General features: G+C 43.7%; 1 protein-coding gene and 1 long non-coding RNA gene across 3 annotated transcripts in view; one reads left to right on the top strand and one right to left on the bottom strand.

The window, feature by feature from the left end:
- Nucleotides 1–677: 677 nt before the first annotated feature.
- LOC113907535 lies at nucleotides 678–23476 on the top strand. Its single transcript, XR_003515223.1, has 2 exons — nucleotides 678–2611; nucleotides 21647–23476. It is a non-coding gene; the product is annotated as an uncharacterized LOC113907535 (long non-coding RNA).
- Nucleotides 22812–25808, bottom strand: part of ATP2A2 (ATPase sarcoplasmic/endoplasmic reticulum Ca2+ transporting 2) — a 57996-nt gene continuing 54999 nt past the window's right edge. Inside the window, exon 21 of one of the 2 annotated variants that reach the window (XR_003515221.1) lies at nucleotides 22812–23615. Coding sequence is in view for 1 of the 2 variants with exons in the window: in XM_027566815.1 (XP_027422616.1) it covers nucleotides 23602–23615 (14 nt within the window). In the remaining variant the exon portion in view is untranslated. The remainder of the gene's footprint in view (nucleotides 23616–25808) is intronic. The other variant, XM_027566815.1, reaches the window with a different exon arrangement.

Raw genomic sequence — 25808 nt, forward strand, 5'->3', positions numbered from 1 at the left:
ATTTTTTTTGGTGTCTTGTTTACAGTGCATTGATTCAGACGTAGAATTATTTGCCATAAATAGACTCCCTTTCTTCCCAGAGTGTTGGGAGCCAGAAGGAATGGGAACCTCAGATATACTGAGTTGGTTCATCTATTTGCATTTTCAACTGGTAAATTCCTGGGAAGAGTCTGGCTGGATTTTAGATTGATTTTGCCAGTCTCTGTCGGGTGCTGAGGTCGATGTCCGATTTCAACATTCTTTTGTGGGATCAGCAGGGGTCTCATTCCTGGGCTCGTGTGTTGGGAGACTTCACCCACCCTCTCCTCGTTTTAAAATGTGATGCTTTTAGAGGTCAAGGTAGTAAGGGGTGGTGCAGCTAATCTCAAATTCTCATTAAAATTAGTCAAAGGTAGTACAGAGTATTAATTTGACATAAATGGGAAGTTCTGTCTTAAACAGAACTATTGTACATGTCTAGGGTACAATCAGAGAAGGCAATGGCACCCCACTCCAGCACTCTTGCCTGGAAAATCCCATGGATGGAGGAGCCTGGTGGGCTGCAGTCCACAGGGTCTCGAAGAGTTGGACACGACTGACCGACTTCCCTTTCACTTTTCACTTCCTGCATTGGAGAAGGAAATGGCAACCCACTCCAGTGTTCTTGCCTGGAGAATCCCAGGGACGGGGGAGCCTGGTGGGCTGCCGTCTATGGGGTCGCACAGAGTTGGACACGACTGAAGCGACTTAGCAGCAGTAGCAGCAGCAGGGTACAATAGTTTAGGAGCTCAGAACATTTGGTTACTGCAATCTAAAGTGGGCAAAAAGTTACTGTTAAAGTATCAGTATGAGAACAAAAGCTTGAGTAGCATCATTTGACAGAGCAGTTTTTAAAGAGTCCAGCAGGCAGTTGGAGTCACACCAGGTGAATGTGCGGCCCAGAAAAGAAACTGCAGGCTCATGTCCTTCCTCAGCTTACCATGAGCAGCCATGATCAGTCAGTGCTTTGAGAGAAAAGGTGAAACCTCTTCTGGGGAGGAAGCCCAGCCCTACCCTCCTGATCTTGTTTCTGCATGTCAGGCTCATCACCGTGAACCCTGAGATTCTCTCAGGATCAGAATGTGCCTTGGAACCCAGGCCTGTACATTGCCTTCAGTCAGCAGCTTCACGAAGTTCCTCCCCTTTCATCTCTGCTGGAGGCCCCTGGACTAGTCTGGCCTGTCCACCCCAGGCCCCTCCACCCCAGCAATACCCTGCGCTGGATCCCTCAGGCCCTTCGCGCCTGCAGCTCCAATATATCCATCACACAGTGTTGGGGTGACAGTACCGTACCTTTAGAGCACCTGACGTAGGGTTGAAAACACCCTTGATCCACTTCAGAGAATGGGAAGAGTTTCACTTGGCATGAAGCGCTCTCTGCCACTGTTACTTGTTCTCCTAAACAAAAAACCTTACGAGAATGAGGAGCCCCAGGAAGCAGGGGCGGAATCAGGCCGCTCAGCTCTGACCATCTCACTGAGCCACCTGCGGGAGACCAAGCAGCCTGCTAAGGGATGGCCTTCCATGTGCCTGCAGTCTCCTGCTGCTGTCAGGATCTCCACACAGCCGACATGGGGATGTTTTAACCTGATGCGTGGTGTTCCTCCTGACTCCTTCCAGATTGTTTGATGCATGTGTGTGGAGCAGGCTGGGCTGGGTTCTTAGTCTCACCTCATTTCAACTCACCTGTCAGTGCTGTGGGTTAGGAGCCAGGTTGTTAGCCCACACACTCTGGGCTGCCTTATCTACCCCTGGACTGAGGACTGAATAATCCTGTGAGGAGTTCAGCATTGTCCCCATTATGAACATCATCGTGATCACCAGGGTAATGGAAATTCTAGAATGCCAGTTCTTTTCTGGGGAACTGGGGATTGGTGGACTCACCCTGAAACCTTGCTCTTCTCTCCTGGAGGTCCTGCTGAGCAGGGAGGCAGGGTCCTAAGGAAGGGTGTTCCGTACCCCTGGGCTTGGGCCATCACTCTTCACTTGTGAACTCATGCCGTGTGCCAGGAGTCGGGGATGTGGTCCATATAGGACTGTGTCAGGTGCTCTCCTTGCCAGCCTTATTAGAGGCCACACACCTGGCTCTGAACTCTTCCTCAGAGAATGAGGCCAGCTTTTGCCTGAATCTGTAATTCTGGAACTTGATTATGTGTCTCTTATTCAGATTTATGGGCTCAACACCAAACCTTAATCCAAGTCTGGGACCTGGACCGAAGAGTCTGCATCTTCAATCTCATCCCAGTTTACTATTCTGATACAGGTGTTCCTGTCCAAATACTGAGAAACCTGGGAGAAGGGAGTTTGAGGGCCCCAGAAGCTACAGGCCCGACTTTAGAGGGCCCCTGGGGGGCCTCACCGTGTAGTTGCTTGTGGGTGGGGGCATCTCCCATAACCAGGTCTCTGGAGCCCATGCCTAGGCCTGCTTGCTGACCCAGAAGCTGTGGGCACTGCCTGCCGCATAGTGACTGCATTATCTCTGCCGACAACAGGCGGTGAAGCCTGACTCAAGAAGAACCTCACCTCTGCCTCTGGGGACAGCAGCCACAACCAGGCCTGCCAGGAATCCCTGGCACTGGGAGGGCCTATTGAGGTAAGTGCCTTACTAAGGTTTTCCATTTCCCCCAGGAGCCTCCCTGCCCTAGGGTAGTGGAAGGGGGTGCCAGTCATGGGCTACAGAGGGCAGGCTTCTATTGTCTAGAAGTTCTGACCTGCCCTGCCTACACCTTTGGGGCCTGGGTGTGTGCAGGATATCAGTTGCCATCACAGAACATGTTACTTATTTCACAAACTACAGGGTACCAGCAACACCAAGAAAAGCCAGAAGATAACGTCAGTCTCCTTAGCAGCCATTAGAAGAAAACAGTTTAAAAATAACCACATACCCTCATGCATTGCTGGTAGGAATATAATACAGATGCTATGGAAAACAGTCTGACTGTTTCAAAAATTAAAAAAAAAAAACCATTTACTTATATGAGCCAGCAATTCCATTTCTCCTGGTGTATACCCAAAAGAATTGATGCAGCGTCTCAATTGCATACACACATTCATAGCAACATTATTCACAATGAAAATAACCCAAGTGTCCATTGTTATATGAATAGAATAACAAAACCTAGTATATTTTGTTACTTAATGTTAAAAAGGAAGGAAGTCCTGCCACATGGTAAAACATGGATAAACCTTAAGGACATTATTCTAAGTGAAATAAGCTGGCTGCTAAAGGATGGTAGAATGATTCTGCTTCTTTGAGATCCTAGAAGAATCAGATTAATCGAGACGGAGTGATGCTTACCAGGGCCTAGAGGAAAACATTGAATGGGGAGTTTAATGAGTGTGAGTTTGGAATGTGGAGAAAACTCAAGATGGATGATGGTTGCATAACAAACTACTTAAAACTGGTTTAAAAAATACATATATCTTAAAGAAATGGCCTATAATTCTGCCATTCAGATAACCCTATTAACACGTGTTTGTATTATGTGTTACATAAATATACACTTGGTTAAAACTTCAGAGAGAGAGGTATAAAATTAAAAATACATCTACTTCCCAGTCTCTACTGAATCCCGATATCTCCACAAAATAATTTTCCAGTACTACACTTAGAAAAATAGTTCTAAAAAGAAAAATAGTTCTGTGCTTTTACCTAATGATACGTATATGGAAGTTCAACTGGTCATGCTGTAAACACAGAAATTGCCAGCATTATCACTCTGCTCTTCCTTGTCTTAACAGTTCCAAGAATCCCATTCTGTTCCTGAACCACTTCTGTAGCCCTTCTGTGGTTTGTAGACACCTGGTTCCAGCTTTGTATGTAATTATTACAGTCCGCACTGTCATGAGTGCAATTGTGCAGGAGTTTGAACATTCTTTGGTTTTGCCTTTATTTGGGACTGGAATGAAAGCTGACCTTTTTCAGTCCTGTAGCCACTGCTGAGTTTTCTAAATTTGCTGCACATTGAGTGCAGCACTTCAGCAGCAGCATCTTTTAGGATTTGAAATAGCTCAGCCAGAATTCAGCCATCATCTCTATTAGCTTTGTTTGTGGTGATACTTCCTAAGGACCACTTGACTTCACATTCCAGGGTGTCTGTCTCTAGGTGAGTGACCACACCATCATGGTTATCCAGGTCATTAAGACCTTCTTTGTGTAGTTCTGTATATTCTTGTCACCCTAATCTTTTCTGCTGTTTCTGTCCTTTATTGTGCCCATCTTTGCATGAAATGTTCCCTTGGTATCTCCAATTTTCTTGAGATCTCTGGTCTTTCTCCTAATGTTTTCCTCTGTTTCTTTGCATTTCCTTTATTTCTTTGCACTTAAGAAGGCTTTCTTATCTTTGCTTGCTGTTCTCTGAAACTCTGCATTCAGTTGGGTATATCTTTCCCTTTCTCTCTTGCATTTCCTTTTCTTGGGGGTGGTTTTGGTCACCACCTCCTGTACAGTACTATGAACCTCCATCCATAGTTCTTCAGGCACTCTGTCTACCAGATCTAATCCCTTGAATCTATTCGTCACTTCCACTGTATAATCATAAGGGATTTGAACATGTCTTGACGTAATATGCCAAAGACTTGCAGAGGCCAAGTCCTTGTAGTGAAATTTCTGGTCTCAGAGTATGTGCATTTAAGGCTTTCATAGATGCTGTCAGATTGCACTCCAACAATAGATTTTCCCCCTTATGGGGGACTCTGGTGAAGTCTGCTGAGGCCTTTGGATTGGGATCCCTTCCCCCATGAGACAGCTGTTGCTGGCTCTGGGTTGGGGGGTGTTTCCTGGACTGAGGTCGTATCTGTACTTTAGGACTGAGGGAGGCTGCTTGACAAGGCTTATTGTGTGTGTGTGTGTGTGTGTGTTGGGGATGGTGATTGCTAGCTACTTGTGTCCTCTCTGAGCCTCCATCCTTTCATTGCCTCCTCGGAGGAATTCCACTGTCCCTAGTAGGAAGCCTGAGCCTCTCAAAGGGAGGATGTCTCCCTGCCACCAGGAAGAAGGCTCAGGTCAATGGCTATGTGGCCCTTAATCTCTCAGGTGTCAGGACCCCTCTCTGGATTGTCTGGTTTGTGGGGTTTTGTGGTAGGGCTGTTACCTACCACAGGGAGTGCTTATTTCCTGAACCCTCACCAACACTTGTTGGTGTCATCAAGTGATTTTTTTTTTTTTTTTTTACTGGTCTTGGGGGTGATAAAAGCTGTATCATTTTGATTTGCTGTTTCTTGAGCACTAGTCTGACCTGAGGTATGAGGCAAGCCCTGTCTGTTCTTGTGTTATCACATCTTAGCCTCACACTTGTGAGGCATCATCACTAAATTGGCCACATTTCATAGATGAGCAAACAGTCTTCATCTGTCCAGAATTTCTCACCCTAGAGTTTTTGTGTGTTTTTGACTGTGATCTCTGTAGCTGTTAGGAGAAAATTGGCTCTAAGCGCTTCTTGCTGTCCATCCAGGCTTACTGGATTTAAGAGCTGCCAAACTGGCAGGGACAGTGCCATCACAATACAGCTCTCACTGCCACTTAAATCTTCCAGTGCCTGTCTCTTTATGTAAACAACACTGGTGACCTCCTCTGTGCTCACAACTTTTTCCTTCTTTGGGTAAATTCCCAGGAGGGGGATTTCAGCGCGAAAGGATACAATGACCTTTTTTTGAACTTTTGGGGAGGCTAACTAGCTGGACCTCTTTCTGTGAAGTGAATCTGTAAGCTCAGGCCAGCCCTGCAGCCTCCCTGTCTCGGGTTGGTGTGCCCCAGCTGCCCCTGTCTGCCTCAGGAGTCCATCCATGGGCTGCAAGTTAGGGGTGAACCAGGAACTTCCCAGTCTCTGAAACTCCCATCTCACTTCGCTTTGCTGGAGTGGGAGCTTATGGGGGACACTGGTGAGGTCTGCTGAGGCCTTTGGATTGGGACCCCTTCCCCCATAAGACAGCCGTTGCTGGCTCTGGGTTGGGGGGTGTTTCCTGGACTGAGGTCGTATCTCTACTCTAGGACTGAGGGAGGCTGCTTGACAAGGCTTATTGTGTATGTGTGTGTGTGTGTGTGTGTGATGGTGATTGCTGGAAGGCTTATTGTGTGTGTGTGTGTGATGGTGATTGCTGGAAGGCTTATTGTGTGTGTGTTTGTGTGTGTGTGTGATGCTGATTGCTGGAAGGCTTATTGTGTGTGTGCGTGATGGTGATTGCTGGAAGGCTTATTGTGTGTGTGTGTGTGTGTGTGATGGTGATTGCTGGAAGGCTTATTGTGTGTGTGTGTGTGATGGTGATTGCTGGAAGGCTTATTGTGTGTGTGTTTGTGTGTGTGTGTGATGCTGATTGCTGGAAGGCTTATTGTGTGTGTGCGTGATGGTGATTGCTGGAAGGCTTATTGTGTGTGTGTGTGTGTGTGTGATGGTGATTGCTGGAAGGCTTATTGTGTGTGTGTGTGTGTGTGTGTGTGTGTGTGATGGTGATTGCTGGAAGGCTTATTTGTGTGTGTGTGTGAGTGAGTGAGTGAGTGAGTGAGTGATGGTGATTGCTGGCTACTTGTGTCCTCTCTGAGCCTCCATCCTTTCATTGCCTCCTTGGAGGAATTCCACTCTCCCTAGTAGGAAGCCTGAGCCTCTCAAAGGGAGGATGTCTCCCTGCCACCAGGAAGAAGGCTCAGGTCAATAGCTATGTGGCCCTTAATCTCTCAGGGGTCAGGACCCCTCTCTGGATTGTCTGGTGTGTGGGGTTTTGTGGTAGGGCTGTTAGCATTGGAGTCTTGGAGTGGGTCTTGTGGGAGAAGACTGGACTCCCAGGGCTAAATTTTGGTCCTTTTGGGGTCAGCATCCCTGTGGACATGAGCCATTGCCTTCTGGCTCACAGTCTGTGCCCCTTTGGTGCAAGATCAACAGATTTGTCCTGAGCTCCTCTCAGTGCCAGGTCTAGTCCTATGTAGATCTGTGGCTCTGGGGAAATTAATTTTTAGATCATCATCCACTTACGACTTCAGTCCACTCTCCTCACTGGCCTATCTCCCTTGTCAATCCCCAGGGACAGTGAAGATTCTGTCCAGGAATTGAGAAGGAATGGTAGCAAGCAGGAACCTTTCCTGAGAGAGGCCTCTGTCCTTCAGCCTGGGTGGTACCCAGACTGAAGCCCTGTCCTTGATGGACTAAAACAAGCTGATCCCCAAAGCGCCCACAGGTCCCCACTACTCCCCAGCCCATGCTGCTGCTTAGCTTAGCTTGATGCTGTTTGACAGGAAGGGACAGAGATGACCTCTGTCTGGAGCTACTCTAGCCAGCTGTGTGCTAATCAGGCAGGCAGCTTCTGTCAGCTTAGGGGAGGCCGGGTGAGCCACCTCAGAGGACAAGGCTGTGTGAAGACCCCTAAACAGATCTTGGAGAGCAGCTTCCCATGAAGAAGAACAAAATTGTGCCAGGGCACTAGGGCTAGAGCCTGCCCAGGGCCAGGTAAAAATTTCCTTTCTTTTTTTAAATAAGCATAAAAAATTTAAAATAAAAAAATTTTAAATATAGCATACATATAGAGGAAAAGATGTAGAAACATACATATATACTTTAACCAGGATAAGAACAGTCTCAGAAGACCCCTTGTGCTCAAACCTGATCACATCCCCATTCTCTCCCTCCTCCTGCCCTCTTCTCCCCGCTGGCCCTGCCAGAGGTAACCACTATTGCATATCTTGTTTTTGTACTATACTTTCTGTGAACCTTGAACAAAAAGCTCATTTTTCTCACCTGTAATACTGGTTTTCTATTGTTTTTATTTTCAGTTTTATCAAGTTTTTATCCTAAATAACATTTATTTGTTACTCTTGAACTTAAAGTCATGTTTTAATATTTTACCATGATACATTTACTTAACATTTTTTAAGTTGATTCATATTAATACTCCTATAAATTCATATTTTAATTAATAGACTTTTTTTAGAACAGTTTTAGATTTGTATAGAAATTGAGTAGGTAGTACAGAGAATTCCCATATACCCTGCACAGTTTTCCCTTCTAAAAATCTTAGCTTTTTTTTTTTGGTTGCGCGGTTGCTAAGTCATGTCCAGTTCTTTGCAACTCCGTAACTGCAGCATGCCAGGCTTCCCTGTCCTTCACTAGCTGCCAGAGTTTGCTCAAATTCTTATCCATTGAGTCAGTGATGCTTTCTAACCATCTTATCCTCTGCTGCCCTCTTCTTTTGCGTTCAGTCTTTCCCAGCATTGAGGTTTTTTCCAATGAGTCGGCTCTCAAGTATTGTAGCTTCAGGTTCAGAATCAGTCCTTCCAATGAATATTCAGGCTTGACTTCTTTAGGATTGACTGGTTTGATTTCCTTGCAGTCCAGGGGACTCTCAAGAGTCTTCTCCAGCACCACAATTCAAAAGCATCAGTTCTTCAGCACTCAGCCTTCCTTATGGTCCAGCTCTCACATCCGTACATGACACAGAGTACAGGATGTGCTCTGTGCGTTCAGTTGTGTCTGACTTCATGACCCCTGGGCTGTAGCCTGCCAGGCTCCTCTGTCTGTGGGATTTTCCAGGCAAGAATACTGGAATGGGTTGCCATTTCGTATTCCAGAGGATCTTCCCAGCCCCAGGGACTGAGGCAGTTTCTTTAGCACTGAGCCACCTGGGAAGTCCATTGTGTAGGATGCTATGCTCACTCTCATTGCTATATAATATCCCACTGTGTGCATCTACCACTCCCGAATTAATTCTGCCAATGATGGATTCTGCCATTTTGGTTATTTCTAGTTTTTTTCAAGCAGTGCTGCTTCGTTATATTTTCATGTGTAATTCTGAGAATAAAAGCACAGAGTTGTATAGAGTTACACTTAGAGATAGAATTGAGGTATGTAGGGTATGTGCATGTTCACTTTTACCAGATATGGTGGAAAAGTGTTTTCCAAGAAGTTGTTCAAATTCATGAGCACACCTGCAGCCCTCTGTCCCAATTCCTCACTGACATTTGATATTGTCAAACCATAATTTTCTCCTGGAAGTAGGATGATGTGATTTTAACTTAAAAGTTTCTGTTTTGTTTTTTTTTTTAATATGTTTATTTTTGGCTGTGCTGGGCCTTCATTGCTGCACTCGGGTTTTTTCTAGTTGCAGCGAGCAGGACTGTGCTCTTGTTGAGGTGCTCGGTCTTCCTGTTGTGGTGGCTTCTCTTATTGTACAGCATGGGCTCTAGAGCGCTGGCTCAGTAGTTACGGTACTCAGGCTTAGTTGCCCTGTGGGCATGTGGGATCTTAGTTCCCAAACTAAGGATAGAATCCATATCCCTTGTATTGGCAAGCAGATTCTTAGCTGTTGGACCACCAGGGAATTCTCACAAGTTTCTGTAACAAGGTTGACCATCATTTCATATATTTAGGAATTATTTGTGCTTCCTCTTCTTTGAAAGTTTTTTTGACCTATTTTTCTATTGCATTGTTTATATTTTTCACAGAATTTCTTTTTGAAAAATATTCTGGATATAATTCAGAATATTAGTTGCATTTGCATCTTCTTCCAGTTTGTGACTTGCTTTGTCATTCTCTTTAATAGTATGTTTTGATTAACAGAGGTTCTTAATTTTAATGTACTTGAATTTACCACTGTTTCTTTCTTCAAGGTTGTATTTTCTTCCTTTTTATGTGTCTGTTGTTGTTTTTTTCTCAGTCACAGCCTGCAGGTTGCCAGATCTCAGTTCCCTGACCAGGGATTGCACCTGGGCCGTGGCAGTGGAAGTCCAGGGTCCCAACCAAGAGGCTGCCAGGGAACTCTCTGTGGCTATATTTCCTAATTCTTATGAAATCTTTCCTCATCACAAGGTCAAAGATAGATTCACCAGTATATACAGTGCAAGATAGAGATCCAGGTTTATTGATTTTTGAAAATTTATGTTTAAATGTGGATAACCACATATTATTTAAACGTTACTTGTTTTCCCACTGATCTATAATGCCAGCTGGGTTGCAGATCAGATGTTCATAGAGGAGCACCTCTGTTTTTAAGATCTCTTTTCCATACCATTGGTCAGTTTTTCTATCCGAGCGCCTATACCTCACTGTCTTAATTTTACTGCAGCTTTATATAAAGTATTGATATTTGGAAGAGCATGACCTCCTGATCTTATTCTTAGCAGTATTCTGGCTATTCTTAGTTCTTTGTACTTCCATGAAAATTTTTTAATTTAATTTTTATTTTTTTGACACCAAAAACATTTTCTATTGTGGTATAGCCAACTAAAAATCTTGTGATACTTTCAGGTGAACAGTGAAGGGACTCCTCCATACATATACGTGTATCCATTCCATTAAATTGTTAATATTAGATAGTCTGATATATCTATTAAGTTAGATTCATAATTTTCAAAAGGGTGTGAGGTGAAACTTCCCCGTCTTCTTTCTTCTAATTCCCTTCTCAGAAGCAATCATAATTACTAGTTCTTCGTGTACTTTTTCAGAAATAATTTTAAATTGCCTGAGTTTGTATATACACTACTGCCCCTCTTTTTGTACTTGGATGATACATCAGTAGAGTATATTTTAAAAAGTAAACTTTGCATATTCAGTGGGATCTTTCTTAATAGGTCAAATGTATAAATATCAGACATATAAATATTAAACTTTTTGTATTCTTAGTCCTGAATTAAAAGATTTCTGATTAGTTTCCAGACTTAAAAACATATTTTATAATTTCTACTGATTTTGGTTAGTCTTACCTCTATTTCTGTCAGTTCAGTTCAGTTCAGTCACTCATTCGTGTCTGACTCTTTGCAACCCCATAAACTGCAGCACACCAGGCCTCCCTGTCCATCACCAACTCCCAGAGTCCACCCAAACTCACGTCCATTGTGTCCATGATGCCATCCAACCATCTCATCCTCTGTCGTCCCCTGCTCCTCCTGCCCTCAATCTTGCCCAGCATCAGGGTGTTTTCAAATGAGTCAGCTCGCTGCATCAGGTGGCCAAAGTATTGGAGTTTCAGCTTCAACATCAGTCCTTCCAATGAACACCCAGGACTGATCTCCTTTAGGAGATCCAAGGGACTCTCAAGAGTCTTCTCCAACACCATAGTTCAAAAGCCTCAATTCTTAGGTGCTCAGCTTTCTTCACAGTCCAACTCTCACATCCATACACGACCACTGGAAAAACCATAGCCTTGACTAGATGGACCTTTGTTGGCAAAGTAATGTCTCTGCTTTTGAATATGCTATCCAGGTTGGTCATAACTTTCTTTCCAAGGAGCAAGCGTCTTTTAATTTCATGGCTGCAATCACCATCCGCAGTGATTTTGGAGCCCAGAAAAATAAAGTCAGCCACTGTTTCCATTGTTTCCCCATCTATTTGCCATGAAGTGGTGGGACCGGATGCCATGATCTTAGTTTTCTGAATGTTGAGCTTTAAGCCAACTTTTTCACTCTCCTCTTTCACTTTCATCAAGAGGCTCTTTAGTTCTTCACTTTCTGCCATAAGGGTGGTGTCATCTGCATGTCTGAGGTTATTGATATTTCTCCCTGCAATCTTGATTCCAGCTTGTGCTTCTTCCAGCCCAGCGTTTCTCATGATGTACTCTGCATAGAAGTTAAATAAGCAGGGTGACAATATACAGCCTTGACGTACTCCTTTTCCTATTTGGAACCAGTCTGTTGTTCCATGTCCAGTTCTAACTGTTGCTTCCTGACCTGCATACAGGTTTCTCAAGAAGCAGGTCAGGTGGTCTGGTATCCCCATCTCTTGAAGAGTTTTCCACAGTTTATTGTGATCCACACAGTCAAAAGCTTTGGCATAGTCAATAAAGCAGAAATAGATGTTTTTCTGGAACTCTTGCTTTTTCCATGATCCAGTGGATGTTGGCAATTTGATCTCTGGTTCCTCTGCCTTTTCTAAAACCAGCTTGAACATCTGGAAGTTCATGGTTCACGTATTGCTGAAGCCTGGCTTGGAGAATTTTGAGCATTACTTTACTAGCGTGTGAGATGAGTGCAATTGTGCGGTAGTTTGAGCATTCTTTGACATTGCCTTTCTTTGGGATTGGAATGAAAACTAATCTTTTCCAGTCCTGTGGCCACTGGTGAGTTTTTCAAATTTGCTGGCATATTGAGTGGAGCACTTTCACAGCATCATTTTTTAAGGTTTCAAATAGCTCCACTGGAATTCCATCACCTCCACTAGCTTTATTCATAGTGATGCTTCCTAAGGCCCACCTGACTTCACATTCCAGGATGTCTGGCTCTAGGCGAGTGTGAATGATCACACCTTCTTGATTATCTGGGTCGTGAAGATCTTTTTTGTACAGTTCTGTATATTCTTGCCACCTCTTAATATCTTCTGGTTCTGTTAGGTCCATACCATTTGTGTCCTTTATTGAGCCCATTCTTTGCATGAAATGTTCCCTTGGTATCTCTAATTTTCTTGAAGAGATCTCTAGTCTTTCCCATTCTGTTGTTTTCCTCTATTTCTTTGCAATGATCCCTGAGGAAGGCTTTCTTATCTCTCCTTGCTATTCTTTGGAATTCTGCATTCAAATGGGTGTATCTTTCCTTTTCTCATTTGCTTTTCGCTTCACTTCTGTCTACAGCTATCTGTCATTTAGTGTTTAGGAAATAGCAAGTATCTACCTCTGGAGCTAGCCAGTGACTTTGCCATGCCCCTGGGTGACAGAGGCCTGCGCTGCTTACCCCTGCCCCCATCTAGAGTTTCACTTAGTGTGAGTCTGCTGGTGAAGAACTCTGTCAGAAAATATCTTTATTTGAGTTTGATTCTTTAATTACTGTATCTTTTCTTCAGGTTTAGATCTAGGCTGCCAGTGATTTCAGCACACGTGGCTGTCATCTCGCTGTTTTCTGGCCTCCACTAACTGTTGAGAAGTCAGCAGTGTGCTCTCACTCCGTAAAGGCAGTGCCTTTCCCCGAGCTCCCGTCCCCCACCCCACCATTGGGATTTTCTCTGTCTTTGGTTCTCTACAATTCAGTATTTAACTGTATTGAACTGGCTGTTTTGTTATTTACCCTTTTGGGAATTTGTTGGGATTCTCTCATCTATGGATTACCAGTTCTAGAAAATCCTCAGCCATTCTGTCTTCAAATGCCTCTCATAGGCTCTTCTTCTGAGACTATGGTAAAATGTGCATTCACTTTGTCACCTTTCTCTGTCTGTTTTCCAGGTATTTTAACCTTTCTTCTATATTTTCTAGCTTTTTTTCCCCTTTGTCTGCTGCACTCTGGGTATTTTTTTCTCATCTATCTTCCACTTTGTTATTTTGCAGTGTCCACCCTGATACCATGTCCATCCATTAAGTTTTTAATTTTGGTGATTGTACTTTTCATTTCTAGGGTTCCATGTAATTTTCCTCTGCTATGTACACCTTTTTAAAAATTTAGTTTGAGCTTCTCTCTTTTTTAAAAAATGTTTAAGTATTTATTTATTTTTTGCTGCACTGGGTCTTCGCTGCTGCCCAGAGGGTTTCTCTGGTTGTGGAGAGCAGGGGCTGTTCTGTAGTTGGGGCGCTCAGGCTTGTCATTGCAGTGGTTTCTCTTGTTGCTGAGCATGGACAATGACTTTCTTTGGCCTTCAGTAGTAACAGCACGTGGGTTTTAGTAGTGGCAGCTCTTGGGCTCCAGAGCAAAGGCTCAGTGGTTGTGCTCAGGGTTAGTTGCCACGTGGCATGTGGGATCTTCCCCAATCAGGGATCAAACCAATGTCCCCTGAATTGCAAGGTGGATTCTTAACCACTGGACCTCCAGGGGAGCCCTGCTGTGTTCACTTTTAATAATTTCCTGTGTCCTGCAGATTTTCGTCTATTTTTCTTTAAGCAAAGTAAATGTGGCTGTTTCGTATCTAATACTTCCCATATGTGAAGTCTAGATGGATCTGTAATGTGCATTTCTCCAGGCTCTCATGGTACCTTGTTTTATTATGTACTTGGTTGCTTTCTACTGTGTGCTGCTTTGAAAAATAATTGTGCAGTTATCTAAGGCATAAAATGAAGGTGCCTTCCACAGGATAGGATTTACATTTATTTCTGCTTGGTGCTTAGGATTACTGCCTGTGACTAAACGCATTGAGGTTTCATAGATCACTGCCAGGACAGAGTCTGGGCCGCGGAGCCGCAAGAGTGAGTGTTTACTCTCTCAGGGGTGTACATGTGGTTTCGGCTCTGCTGAGCACCAAGGCACTGCTGCATACAGTCCTTTGAGTTTGGGGAGGGTGTGCTTATGCCCTGAGATGTCAGCTCTTCAGGGGTCACAGCTGAATGTCCTTTGGGATTTCTCACTTTTGGTGGGCCCTGGACTTGACTTTCTCTTTTTCTGTGAGCCCTCAGAATCCCTGCTTGCTTTCACAGCTCAGTTTATTTGCATAGGTAGATGCCACTAGGAGAAACAGGTAAAATTTTCTCCTGGTGGGTGTTCTGTTATCTGTTTCGCTTTCTTTTAGATTTTTGCCTGGAAATTCAGGACTATCTTACAGTTCTTTGATTCTTCTATGAGGATTTTTTTTAAAGTTTGAGGAGTGGCCAAGATGGTGGAATAGGAAGACCCTGAGCCCATCTCCTCTCATGGGCACACCAAAACTACAACTGTTTACATAGCAGCTATTGCTGGGAATGACCCCAAGAATAGCAGAAAAGATCTACAATTAAAGATAAAAAGGAACCATGAGACAGGTAGGAAGGGTTGAGATGCAGTATACTCAAGACTTACAGAACCATATATGGGAGGACAGTCACAGAGATATTTCTCCCAAGGAGGAAGGGGTCTGAGCCCCACATAGGGCTCCCTAGCTCAGATCCCACAGTAGGAAAGTGAATCTCCCAAACATCTGGCTTCGAAGATCAGTGGGACTTCCTTTTGGGAGAGTCAGAGGGCTGTGGGAAATAAGAGACTCCACTGTTACAGGCCACACACAAAATCACGAAACCAGCTTTACAGTGGATGAATGGATAAAGATGTGCTGTGTGTATATTATGTTTCTGTGTGTGTGTGTTATTCAACCATCAAAAAGAGTGAAATCTTGCCATTTGCAACAACATGGATGGATCTAGCAGCTAATTATGCTAAGTGAAGTAAGGCAGAGAAAGACAAATACAGTATAGTTTCATTTATATGCGAAATCTGAAAAACAAACGAAACGTAACAAGAACAGAGTCAGAGACACACGTGGTTACAAGAGGGTACGGATGTGTTGTGAGGAGAGAACTAGGTGAGGGAGGTTAAGAGGTATGAACTTACAGTTACAAAATATTGAGTCACAGGTATGGAGTATACAGTGTGAGGAATATGGGCAGTACTAATAATCTCTTTGTACAGTGACAGATGGTGACGAGACTTACCGTGGTGATCCTTTTGAAATACATAGAAGTACTGAATCACTATGTTGTGTACCAAGAACTAATAAAGTGTTTTGGGTCAATTGTGCTTAAAAAACAAATTCATAGAGAAAAAGATTGGATTTGTGGTTACCTGAGTTGAGGGATGAGGACTGGTGTGATTGGACTGTTTAGTCACTCAGTTGTGTCCACTGCTTTGTTATCCTGTGGACTGTAGCACGCCAGGGCTCCACTGTCCTTCACTATCTCCTGGAGTTGGCTCAAATTCATGCCCGTTGAATTGGTGATGCTGTCTAACCATCTCATCATCTGCCCCCTTCTCCTTTTCCCGTCAATCTTTCCCAGCATCAGGGTCTTTTCCAATGAGTCAACTCTTCGCATCAGGTGGCCAGAGTTGGAACTTCAGCATCAGTCCTTCCAGTGAATATTCAGGGTCGATCTCCTTTTGTATTGACTGGTTTCATCTCCTTGCTGTCCAAGGGACTCTCAAGAGTCTTCTCCAGCACCACAATCAGAAAGCATCAATTCTTTGACGCTTAGCCTTCTTTATGGTCCAGCTCTCACAGCTGTACGTGACTACTGGAAAAACCATACCTTTGACTACATGGACCTTTGTCAGCAAAGTGATGTCTCTGCTTTTTAATACATTGTCTAGGTTTGTCATAGCTTTCCTTCCAAGGAACAAGCCTCTTAATTTCATGGCTGCAGTCACTGTCTGCAGTGATTTTGGAGCCCAAGAGAATAAAAACTGTCACTGCTTCCATTTTTTCCCCTTCTGTTTGCCATGAAGTGGTGGGATTGGATGCCGTGATCTTAGGGACTGGTTGAAGGTGGTCAAAAGGTACAAACTTCTATTTATCTAATTAGTAAGTCCCAGGGATGTAATGTACAATGTGAAAACACTGCTGTACGATATATGTAAGTTAAGAGAGTAAATCCTCAGTTCTTACCACAAGGAAAAAATTTTTTTCTATTTCTTTAATGTTTGATCTAAATGAAATGATATTCACTAAGCTTATTGTGGTAATCATTTCATGAGGTAAATAAGTCAAATTATTATACACCTTAATATATGTATGTAAATTGCATCTGAATAGAATTGGAAGAAAAATAAAGTTATTAAAATTATACCCAAATAAATATTTATCCCAGCATTTTTAAAATAAACTTTAAGAATGCTTTTAGATTTATGAAAAATTAAGCAGATGCTACAGTGTTCTCATAACCCCAGACCTAGTTGCCCATTAACATTTTACAACAATATGGTACATTTATCATAATGCATACATTAACTCATCTCACACGCTGGTAAAGTAAGGCTCAAAATTCTCCAAGCCAGGCTTCAGCAATACGTGAACCGTGAACTTCCAGATGTTCAAGCTGGTTTTAGAAAAGGCAGAGGAACCAGAGATCAAATTGCCAACATTCGCTGGATCATAGAAAAAGCAAGAGAGTTCCAGAAAAACATCTATTTCTGCTTTATTGACTATGCCAAAGCCTTTGACTGTGTGGATCACAATAAACTGTGGAAAACTCTTCAAGAGATGGGGATACCAGACCACCTGACCTGCCTCTTGAGAAACCTGTATGCAGGTCAGGAAGCAACAGTTAGAACTGGACATGGAACAACAGACTGGTTCCAAATAGGAAAAGGAGTACGTCAAGGCTGTATATTGTCACCCTGCTTATTTAACTTCTGTGCAGAGTACATCATGAGAAACGCTGGGCTGGAAGAAGCACAAGCTGGAATCAAGATTGCAGGGAGAAATATCAATAATCTCAGATATGCAGATGACACCACCCTTATGGCAGAAAGTGAAGAGGAACTAAAAAGCCTCTTGATGAAGGTGAAAGAGGAGAGTGAAAAAGTTGGCTTAAAGCTCAGCATTCAGAAAACGAAGATCATGGTATCTGGTCCCATCACTTCATGGCAAAATCGATGGGGAAACAGTGGAAACAGTGTCAGACTTTGTTTTTTTGGGTTCCAAAATCACTGTGGATGGTGATTGCAGCCATGAAATTAAAAGATGCTTGCTCCTTGGAAGGAAAGTTACGACCAACCTGGATAGCATAATTGAAAAGCAGAGACATTACTTTGCCAACAAAGGTCCATCTAGTCAAGGCTATGGTTTTTCCAGTGGTCGTGTATGGATGTGAGAGTTGGACTGTGAAGAAAGCTGAGCACCGAAGAATTGATGCTTCTGAACTGTGGTGTTGGAGAAGACTCTTGAGAGTCCCTTGGACTGCAGGGAGATCCAACCAGTCCATTCTGAAGATCAGCCCTGGGATTTCTTTGGAAGGAATGATGCTAAAGCTGAAACTCCAGTACTTTGGCCACCTCATGCAAAGAGTTGACTCATTGGAAAAGACCCTGATGCTGGGAGGGGTTGGGGGCATGAGAAGAAGGGGACAAGAGAGGATGAGATGGCTGGATGGCATCACTGACTCGATGGACGTGAGTCTGGGTGAACTCCGGGAGTTGGTGATGGACAGGGAGGCCTGGTGTGCTGCGATTCGTGGGGTCGCAAAGAGTCGGACACGACTGAGCGACTGAACTGATAAATTAACTAAAGTCCGTATTTATTCAGATTTCCTTAGTTTCCCTGTTTCTATCCCAGGATCCCATTCAGGATACCACGTTGCATTTAGTCATCGTGTGTTCGTAGGCTTCTCTTGGCTGTGAAAGTTTCTCAGACTTTCCTTGTTTTTGATGACCTCAATAGTTTTGAGGAGCATTGGTCAGGGATTTTACAGAATGTCTTTTGGGACTTGTCAGATGTTTTCCCTTTGACTAGACTGAGGTTATGTGTTTTGGAAGAAAGACCACATGCCATTTTCTTCATATCAAGGATACATGCTCTCAAGATGACATCACTTAGCTGAGGTAGTGTCTGCCAGCTTTCTCTACTGAGTTACTCTTTCCCCTGTCTACATTGTATGTACTCTGGAATGAAGTCACTATTTGATTTAAACGCATGCTTAAGGGATGGGGAGTTATGCTTCACCTCCTTGATGGCAGGTTTTCTATAGAAACTACCTGGACTTCTTGTACATTGGAGATTTCCATTTTTTTCCCACTTATTTATATCAATAGGAACTTATGGATATTTCATACTTTGGGTTATAATCCAATACCACTTTGTTGTTCTAATTATTTTGGCTTTGGCCATTCAAAGCTTCTTCACTTGGCTTCTATGTCCCTTTGATATAACTTCATCTTTGATCATTGTTTTTGAGCACTTCCTTACTATCTCGCACTCCAGTGTTCTCCAGGCACTTGTTCATTTTCTGCCTCAATCCTAGAGTCAGCTACTTAAGGAGCTTCAGGATCAGTCCTTTCAATGAATATTCAGGACTGATTTCCCTTAGGATTGACTGGTTTGATCTCCTTGCAGTCCAAGGAACTCTAAAGTAGTCTTCTCCAACACCACAGTTCAAAAGCATCAGTTCTTTGGCATCAGCTTTCTTTATGGTCCAACTCTCACATCTGTATGTGACTACTGGAAAAACCATAGCTTTGACTAGATGGACCTTTGTCAGCGAATGTCTCTACTTTTTAATATGCTATATGTGATCTAGGTTTGTCTTAGCGTTTCTTCCAATTTCATGTCTGCAGTCACCGTCTGCAGTGATTCTGGAGCCCAGGAAATCTGCCAGTTTCCATTTTTCCCCCATCTGATAGCCATGAAGTAATGGGACCAGATCCATGATCTTAGTTTTTTGAATGTTGAGTTTTAAGCCAGCTTTTTCACTCTCCTCTTTCACCTTCCTCAAGAGGTTCTTTAGTTGCTCTTTGCTTTCTGTCATTAGAGTGGTGCTATCTACATATCTGAGGTTGTTGAATATTTCTCCCAGCAATCTTGATTCCAGCTTGTGATTCGTCTAGCTTGGCATTATGCATGATGTACCCTGCATATAAGCCGGTGACAATATATAGCCGTGACATACTCCTTTCCCAATCTTGAACCAGTCCATTGTTCCATGTCCAGTTCTGTTGCTTCTTGACTTGCATACAGGTTTCTCAGGAGTCAGATAAGTTGTTCTGGTATTCCCATATTTTTAAGGATTTTCCACAATTTGTTGTGATCCACACAGTCAGATGCTTTTGCATAGTCAGTAAAGCAGATGTTTTTCTGGAATTCTCTTGCTTTTTCTATGATCCAACAAATGTTGGCAATTTGATCTCCGGTTCCTCTGCCTTTTCTAAATCCAGCTTGTACATCTGAAAGTTCTTGGTTCACTTAATGTTGAAGCCTAGCTTGAAGGATTTTGAGCATTTTGAGAATATTGAGTCTCCACGTTTTCCTTTTGCTGTTTTTTTCCCCCTTATAGTTGATTTCTGGTCTCATAGCATTGTGGGTCAGAAGAGATACTTGCTATGACTTGTTTTCTTAAATTTTGGGGGTTCCTTGGTAGCTCAGATGGTAAAGAATCTGCCTGCAATGTGGGAGACTGGGTTTGATCCCTGGGTTGGGAAGATCCCCTGGAGAAGGGAACAGCTACCCACTCCAGTATTCTTGCCTGGAGAATCCCATGGACAGAAGAGCCTGGTGGGCTACAGTCCATGGGGTTGCAGAGTTGGACATGATTTACCAGCAACCCTTGGTTTATTACTCTATCCTGGAGAATGTTCCATATGTACTTGAGTGTATATTTTGCTGCTCTTGGGTGGGACGTTTTTATATATGGAAGCAACCCAAATACCCATCAGTAGATAAATGTATCAAGATATGGAATATAACAGTAGAAAATTACTCAGCCATAAGAAAAGAATGAACTTTTTCCATTTGCAACAGCATGGATGGACCTATATTCATTGAGCAAACAATGTATATTGGATATCACTCCTTGTTGACTCATAGATCTAACCCTGGGTTTTCTGAAGGCTGTGTAATATTCCATGGTTAACAGCTAACTTGTTTATTGATGGGCATGCCGGTTATTTCCAATCTTTTGCTAACAGTAGTGTAGCAGGATTGTGTCTGTGAACACAGGGGAGGATTTCACCAAAGTGAAGTGCTTGGTCAAAGGGTCTGGATGTTTAAGAATGTCATTGAGCATGTATGTGTTGTTGCTCCAGTTGTGTCCAACTCTTTGTGACCCTGTGAGCTGCAGCCCACCAGGTGTTCTATCCATGGGATTCTCCAGGCAAGAATACTGGAGTGGGTTGCCATGTCCTCCTTCAGATCTTCCCAACTCAGGGGTCGAACCTGCATTTCTTACATCTCCTGCATTGGCAGGCAGGTTCCAGGCAGGTTCTTTACCACTAGTACCACCTGGGAAGCCCTTAAAAATGTCATAGATATTGTCAAACTGCCCTCTGGATGTTGGGCCAATTTATATTTTTACCATCAGCATGAGCTGCTTCCTAATGGCAGCTGCAGAAGAGAGAACATCAAAGTTTGATCTTTGCTAATTATATGTGAGAGACTTCCCTGGTGGCTCAGTGGGAAAGAATCCTCCTGCCAGTGCAGGAGATGTGGGTTGATCCCTAGGTTGGGAAGATCCTCTGGAGAAGGAAATGGCTACCCACTCCAGTACGCTTGCCTGGAAAATCCCATGGACAGAGGAGCCTGGCAGGCTGCAAGTCCATGGAGGTCAGAGTCAGGCATGACTTAGTGATTCAACAGTTAACTCCAGAGAGGTATATTCTACCCCCCAAAGTTTACATTTTTATGTGATCAGTTTATCACTCATCTGGGATTTTGTATTATGCTTAGAGTCTTTTCATTTCCATGTTTTCTCCTGTTTTTTTCCCCTCCTCCTTGGTACTTTTATATTTAAAAAAACAACTCGGACTTGCAGACAGGCACAATGAACCCCTATGTATGTAACATCCAAGCATTACTTAAATGAAACTGCTCTCCCTCCCTCTTGGAACCACTGACTGCTCACTTCCTGTTCCTGTGGCTGTCTGTGAACTTGTAACTGACCTGTTTACTTCCAGGCCACAAAGGTGAGAAGCTTGCACTGAGTGAATCCACCACCTGGCTGTTTAGCTTTCTGTGCGCTGGACTTTATCATCAGGGAAGCTAGTGCACATGGCTTGGCATAGAGTCTGATATGGCTATGGACTTACCTGGTAGTTCAGTGGTTAAGGCTGTGCTTCCAATGCAGGGGACACAGGTTTGATCCCTGGTTGGGAAACTAAGATCCTGCATGCTGGGCAGTGTGGCCAATAACAAAAAGGCTGATGTGGTTTTTGTTTTGTGTATCGTAATATACACTGTACTTGATATTAGCTCTTGATGCCGGGGTTTATTCAGTTTCATTGATGCAGAGTGATTTCAACATATCTCAAGCATGCTTCCTTATTTTCCTATTGTTGGTCATTTAGGTTGTTTCCAGTGCTTTTAGAAACATCTTAGTATGGCTCTTCCAGCACTTGTGAGGAATTCTCTAAGGTAAGGACCTGTGAGGTTATATGTTAACAGCATCTGTAAATTTACCAGATGACATCCCCAGTCTCCCCGTCCTTGGTATTAGAAGACCCATTTTTTTTTTTGGTCAGTCGATGGGTGTGAAATGGTATCTGATTGTGAATTTATGTAAGTTCTTTTGTTTATATGACTTGGCCATTTTTCTTTAGCAGTGTAACTTTTCAAATCTTTTGATCCATTTGATTGAGTCTAAGGGAGACATGGTCTTTTTTCCCCCCAGAATAAACACTGACAAAATGGATAGCCCAGCTTTCATGTACTAAGCTAGACAATGCATTTAATGATTATAGCTTTATTGCTGGGGTTTGGTACTGCTTCCTTGCTATTCTTACATTTGCTAATCATTTTCATTAGAATCAGTCTAGCATCAAAACGCATGACTTGCGTACATTCCTACATTCCTACATTCCTACAAGTGAGGGTTCTCATTGATCCCGGAGGACCACTGCTCCCTTTTGTTTGCCCCCAGGCGTTTTCCCTTCTCTTGTCTGACTGTAGTGACTCTCCAGGACAGCACTAAGCTGTGGGCAGTAGTAGATAGTGAGTGTGTTCTGGAAGTCAGTACTTCTGGGACATCAAAATAGATGTTAAGTCAAATATCCCCCCATCCCCCCAAAATCTTTTTTCCCCATGTATGTGGAGTTGATTTCAGTTATTTAAAAACTGAGTACAGCTGAGTTACTTAGTTCTTTTCTCTATCTAGTGGGTATGTACGAAATTTTAATTTTGATATGAGTAGTATTACAAGCATCTCTCCATCATTATAGTTCCCAAGCTGCTGACAGCTTTTAAATCATGATCATTCTCTCTGAAAACCCCACTGACGACACATATACTTCTCCTCATACTTGAGGTAGTGGAGCCAGGACAGGAATATTCTATAGCTCTCATGTCACACAAGCAGACCTTCTACCACTCTGCTGTCCTACTGGCATAGAGTCAACAGGAACTTCCTGTCCCTTTTATCTACCCAAGGGCACAGGGTGCCAGGGTTGGAGGCCCTTAGTGCCCATCACCCACCCGCGCCTCCCACAGGAGAACAGTCAACAGCACACTGTGAACTTATCGTAGAATAGATTTATTTACCTGAAACCATGTCTGTGCAATGCTTGTTACCAGCACAGAAATAAACTGATCTCTATTTACAGTCTAAAGTCAAACATGCGTTGTGATAAACTGACGTTTAGCATTTTATTGATATAAATGCATCACAATATTTGTATTGCACCAACATCTGTCTACTGCTTCTGATTTCATTAAATAAATTACATTTAATACAGTGCAAAATAGCTGTTTGCACACTCAGGAAAATAACTGAAGTTATGAACTAGAAGCCTACATTTTTAACCACTCAACACCTGCAGTGTTTTCAATAAATTTATAAATAAGCAAACTGTACAGGGCCAATTAAAAAGTAGCATGTTTCAATGACACCATAGAGAAATCTGGCTACTTACAACTGAAGGCATGCATTACAATTGAATATTGTACATTTATTTAAGCTATGATACTTTGCACAGAGAAATACGGAGACTTGGCTGATGGCTTCTAAGTTCTTGGATAAGGTTTCAGAACCTCATTCTTCTTGCAGCAAAGAAACCAGACTTCTCTGGAGAGGCTTTCTGATTCATTAAGTTAAATTGTACATTTGTTATTATTTTGATTCAAAAGCTAAAACCCCACTGGTAATACACGTTTCCTCCACATAACACACAACAAGTTGGGGACTTTTTTCTAATTTTCTTTTTCCCCCAACATCAATCATGCAGAGGGCTGGTAGATGTGTTGCTAAAAAACGCACATGCACGCAACTGAACACCCTTAAATTTCTGCAAAATGGTTTAGGAAGCGGTTACTCCAGTATTGCTGAAAAGGAAAGAGAGAGGAAATCAGCTTTATGAAATATGGGGAGGAAATGTTAGAATAACTAATTTAAGACTGGGATTAATAGTGACAGATGAAAAGGAATGTTCAGTTTGATCTTTTAAGATTTCAGACCAGCATTTCTGATTAACTCACAGGCCCCTCCTGTCATTTGGCTACAGAGTATCCCACCAGGCAGACACTTAATCGCTTCAGGTTTAACAGAAGTTGAGAAAGTCCTTGGTTAGCAGTGCAGGGGGTGAGGAAGGCCAAGCAGAGTGAGCAGTATGGTAATCAGCGCCAAGCCTCTAGCTCCTATCCCTTCCTTCCCTCGGGACCAGCCTCTGGGCTGCAGGCCCAGCCAGACCCAGTCCTTGAAGGGGAACTGCTTATCACTGTTCCCTTTCAAGAAAAAAGGCTGCAGATTACCCTCAATTGTTAACTGCCGGGTGGTGGTTTTTCAGTGTGCTGTATGCACATTGCAAACACAGCAGGCCTGGCAGACACTGAGCTAAGGCTTGTGGTCTCAGATATTCCTGAGGTCTGCCCACCACATGGACATGCAGGGGTCTGGGCCCCAGTCTGAGGTAAATGGAAGCAGCCACTTGTGAGGGAAGGTGGCAGTTGCCCTGCTTGTGTCTGAGCTCGTGCAGCTCTTCCTACCCAGCGTGCCACCTGCTCTATGGAGATGCAGAATGAGTTGCTGGCATGGCACCCCATTTAGGGAACATGTAAGAATGCCATTTCCTGGGCAAAGGAAAGAGGTCAGTCTGGGTATGGGGTGGCAAAAACCAAAACACTGAGGGGATGGGCCTTCAGCCCACTTGCTGACAGGAAAGAACCTAGAGCAAGTTTCAGGCAAGAGCTGCCTGTGAGTCCATGGGCAGGGAGGATGAGGCCGACACTGCCTTCCTTGCAGGTACCTGGTGAGGATGGCTGGACTCCTCCTGCTCCCCACAAGTTCAGGGGCCAGGGATGTGCCCACAGCAGCACCAACTACTGAGGAGGTGCCAGTGTGGACATGGTTTTTGGTGGCAAAGCCTGAAGCAGAGCAGCTAAGGGGCTCTGTAGCACCAGGTCTCCCTGACTCCCAGCTGTCTGGGTTGAGGGAAGTGGGTGCCCAAACCACCTGTGGATTGGACAGGCCTGAAGCTGAGAAACCACAGGGCAACAGCCACCCATACCATTAAACAACTTCTGTAAAGGCCAATAAATCATCAAGGAACTGAGTCAGGAAAAGTTGACCATTGAATAGCACCCCACCCAACAAGCTCAGACATCCTGGTTTGGTTTGCAGCCAAGACACACTCCTTGCATTTGATTTGCTCAACTTGTTTCTTTCTGCAATTCATAATGCTAAAGTTGGCAAAACGTACCTCCTATAGTCTCTGCCAAGCAAACCAGCTTCCCTTTCCTCTGAGGCCTCAGGGAGCCAGACCAGGACTCTGCGTTAAGAATCCGTCTCCATGTGCCCTTTCTACCCCGTACACGGAAACCTCTTAAACTTTGGCAGCACCCTGTTCTGCTTGATACCTGTTAACCTTCCTCATACTCGCAGCATTTACATGTTATTCAGCTGGCCCTGTATCCGGGTCTTCAGGTACCCACGAGAACACGAGGGGCTTCACACGGAGGGAGCTACCAGCATGAATATGTACTGCCTAGGCCCTTCACTTTGGCTAATGCTCGGCTGTGGTCTAGTAACTGCTTTAATGTACCCTGGAGAGAAAAGATAAGTCTTAGCTACAAAGGATATGACCCAGAAGGTAGAAAAAGATGGCCTACTTAAAAATGAACCAGGGAATTCCCCAGTGACCCAGTGGTTAGGACTCTGTTCTCACTGCTGGAGCCCTAGTTCAAAATATCCTGCAAGCTGTGTGGTGTGACCGGGTGGGGAGAACAAAATGATGCATGAGTTTACTGGTTCAGTTACTTGCTTTCGCTTGCTTTTTGCTTTTTAATGATCCAGGTAGCAAGATTCTGGGACCAGTCCTTGCCGCTAACAAAGATCAAAGAAGCTGACAAGTTTTCCTGTGATCTGCATCTCAGCGTTTGTGAAGGTACCTGTCAGTCTGACCAAAGCAGAACTACTCTGTCTTCCCCCAGGTCCTCCCTGACACCTGGCTGTGCCGCTGTCCAAGGTAGTGGGTGGCATCTAGAGCAGCCACTCCAGCCCACAGGTGCCATGTATCGTGT

Source organism: Bos indicus x Bos taurus, chromosome 17 (assembly GCF_003369695.1).
Source record: "Bos indicus x Bos taurus breed Angus x Brahman F1 hybrid chromosome 17, Bos_hybrid_MaternalHap_v2.0, whole genome shotgun sequence".
In the NCBI taxonomy this organism is placed as follows: Eukaryota; Metazoa; Chordata; class Mammalia; order Artiodactyla; family Bovidae; genus Bos; species Bos indicus x Bos taurus.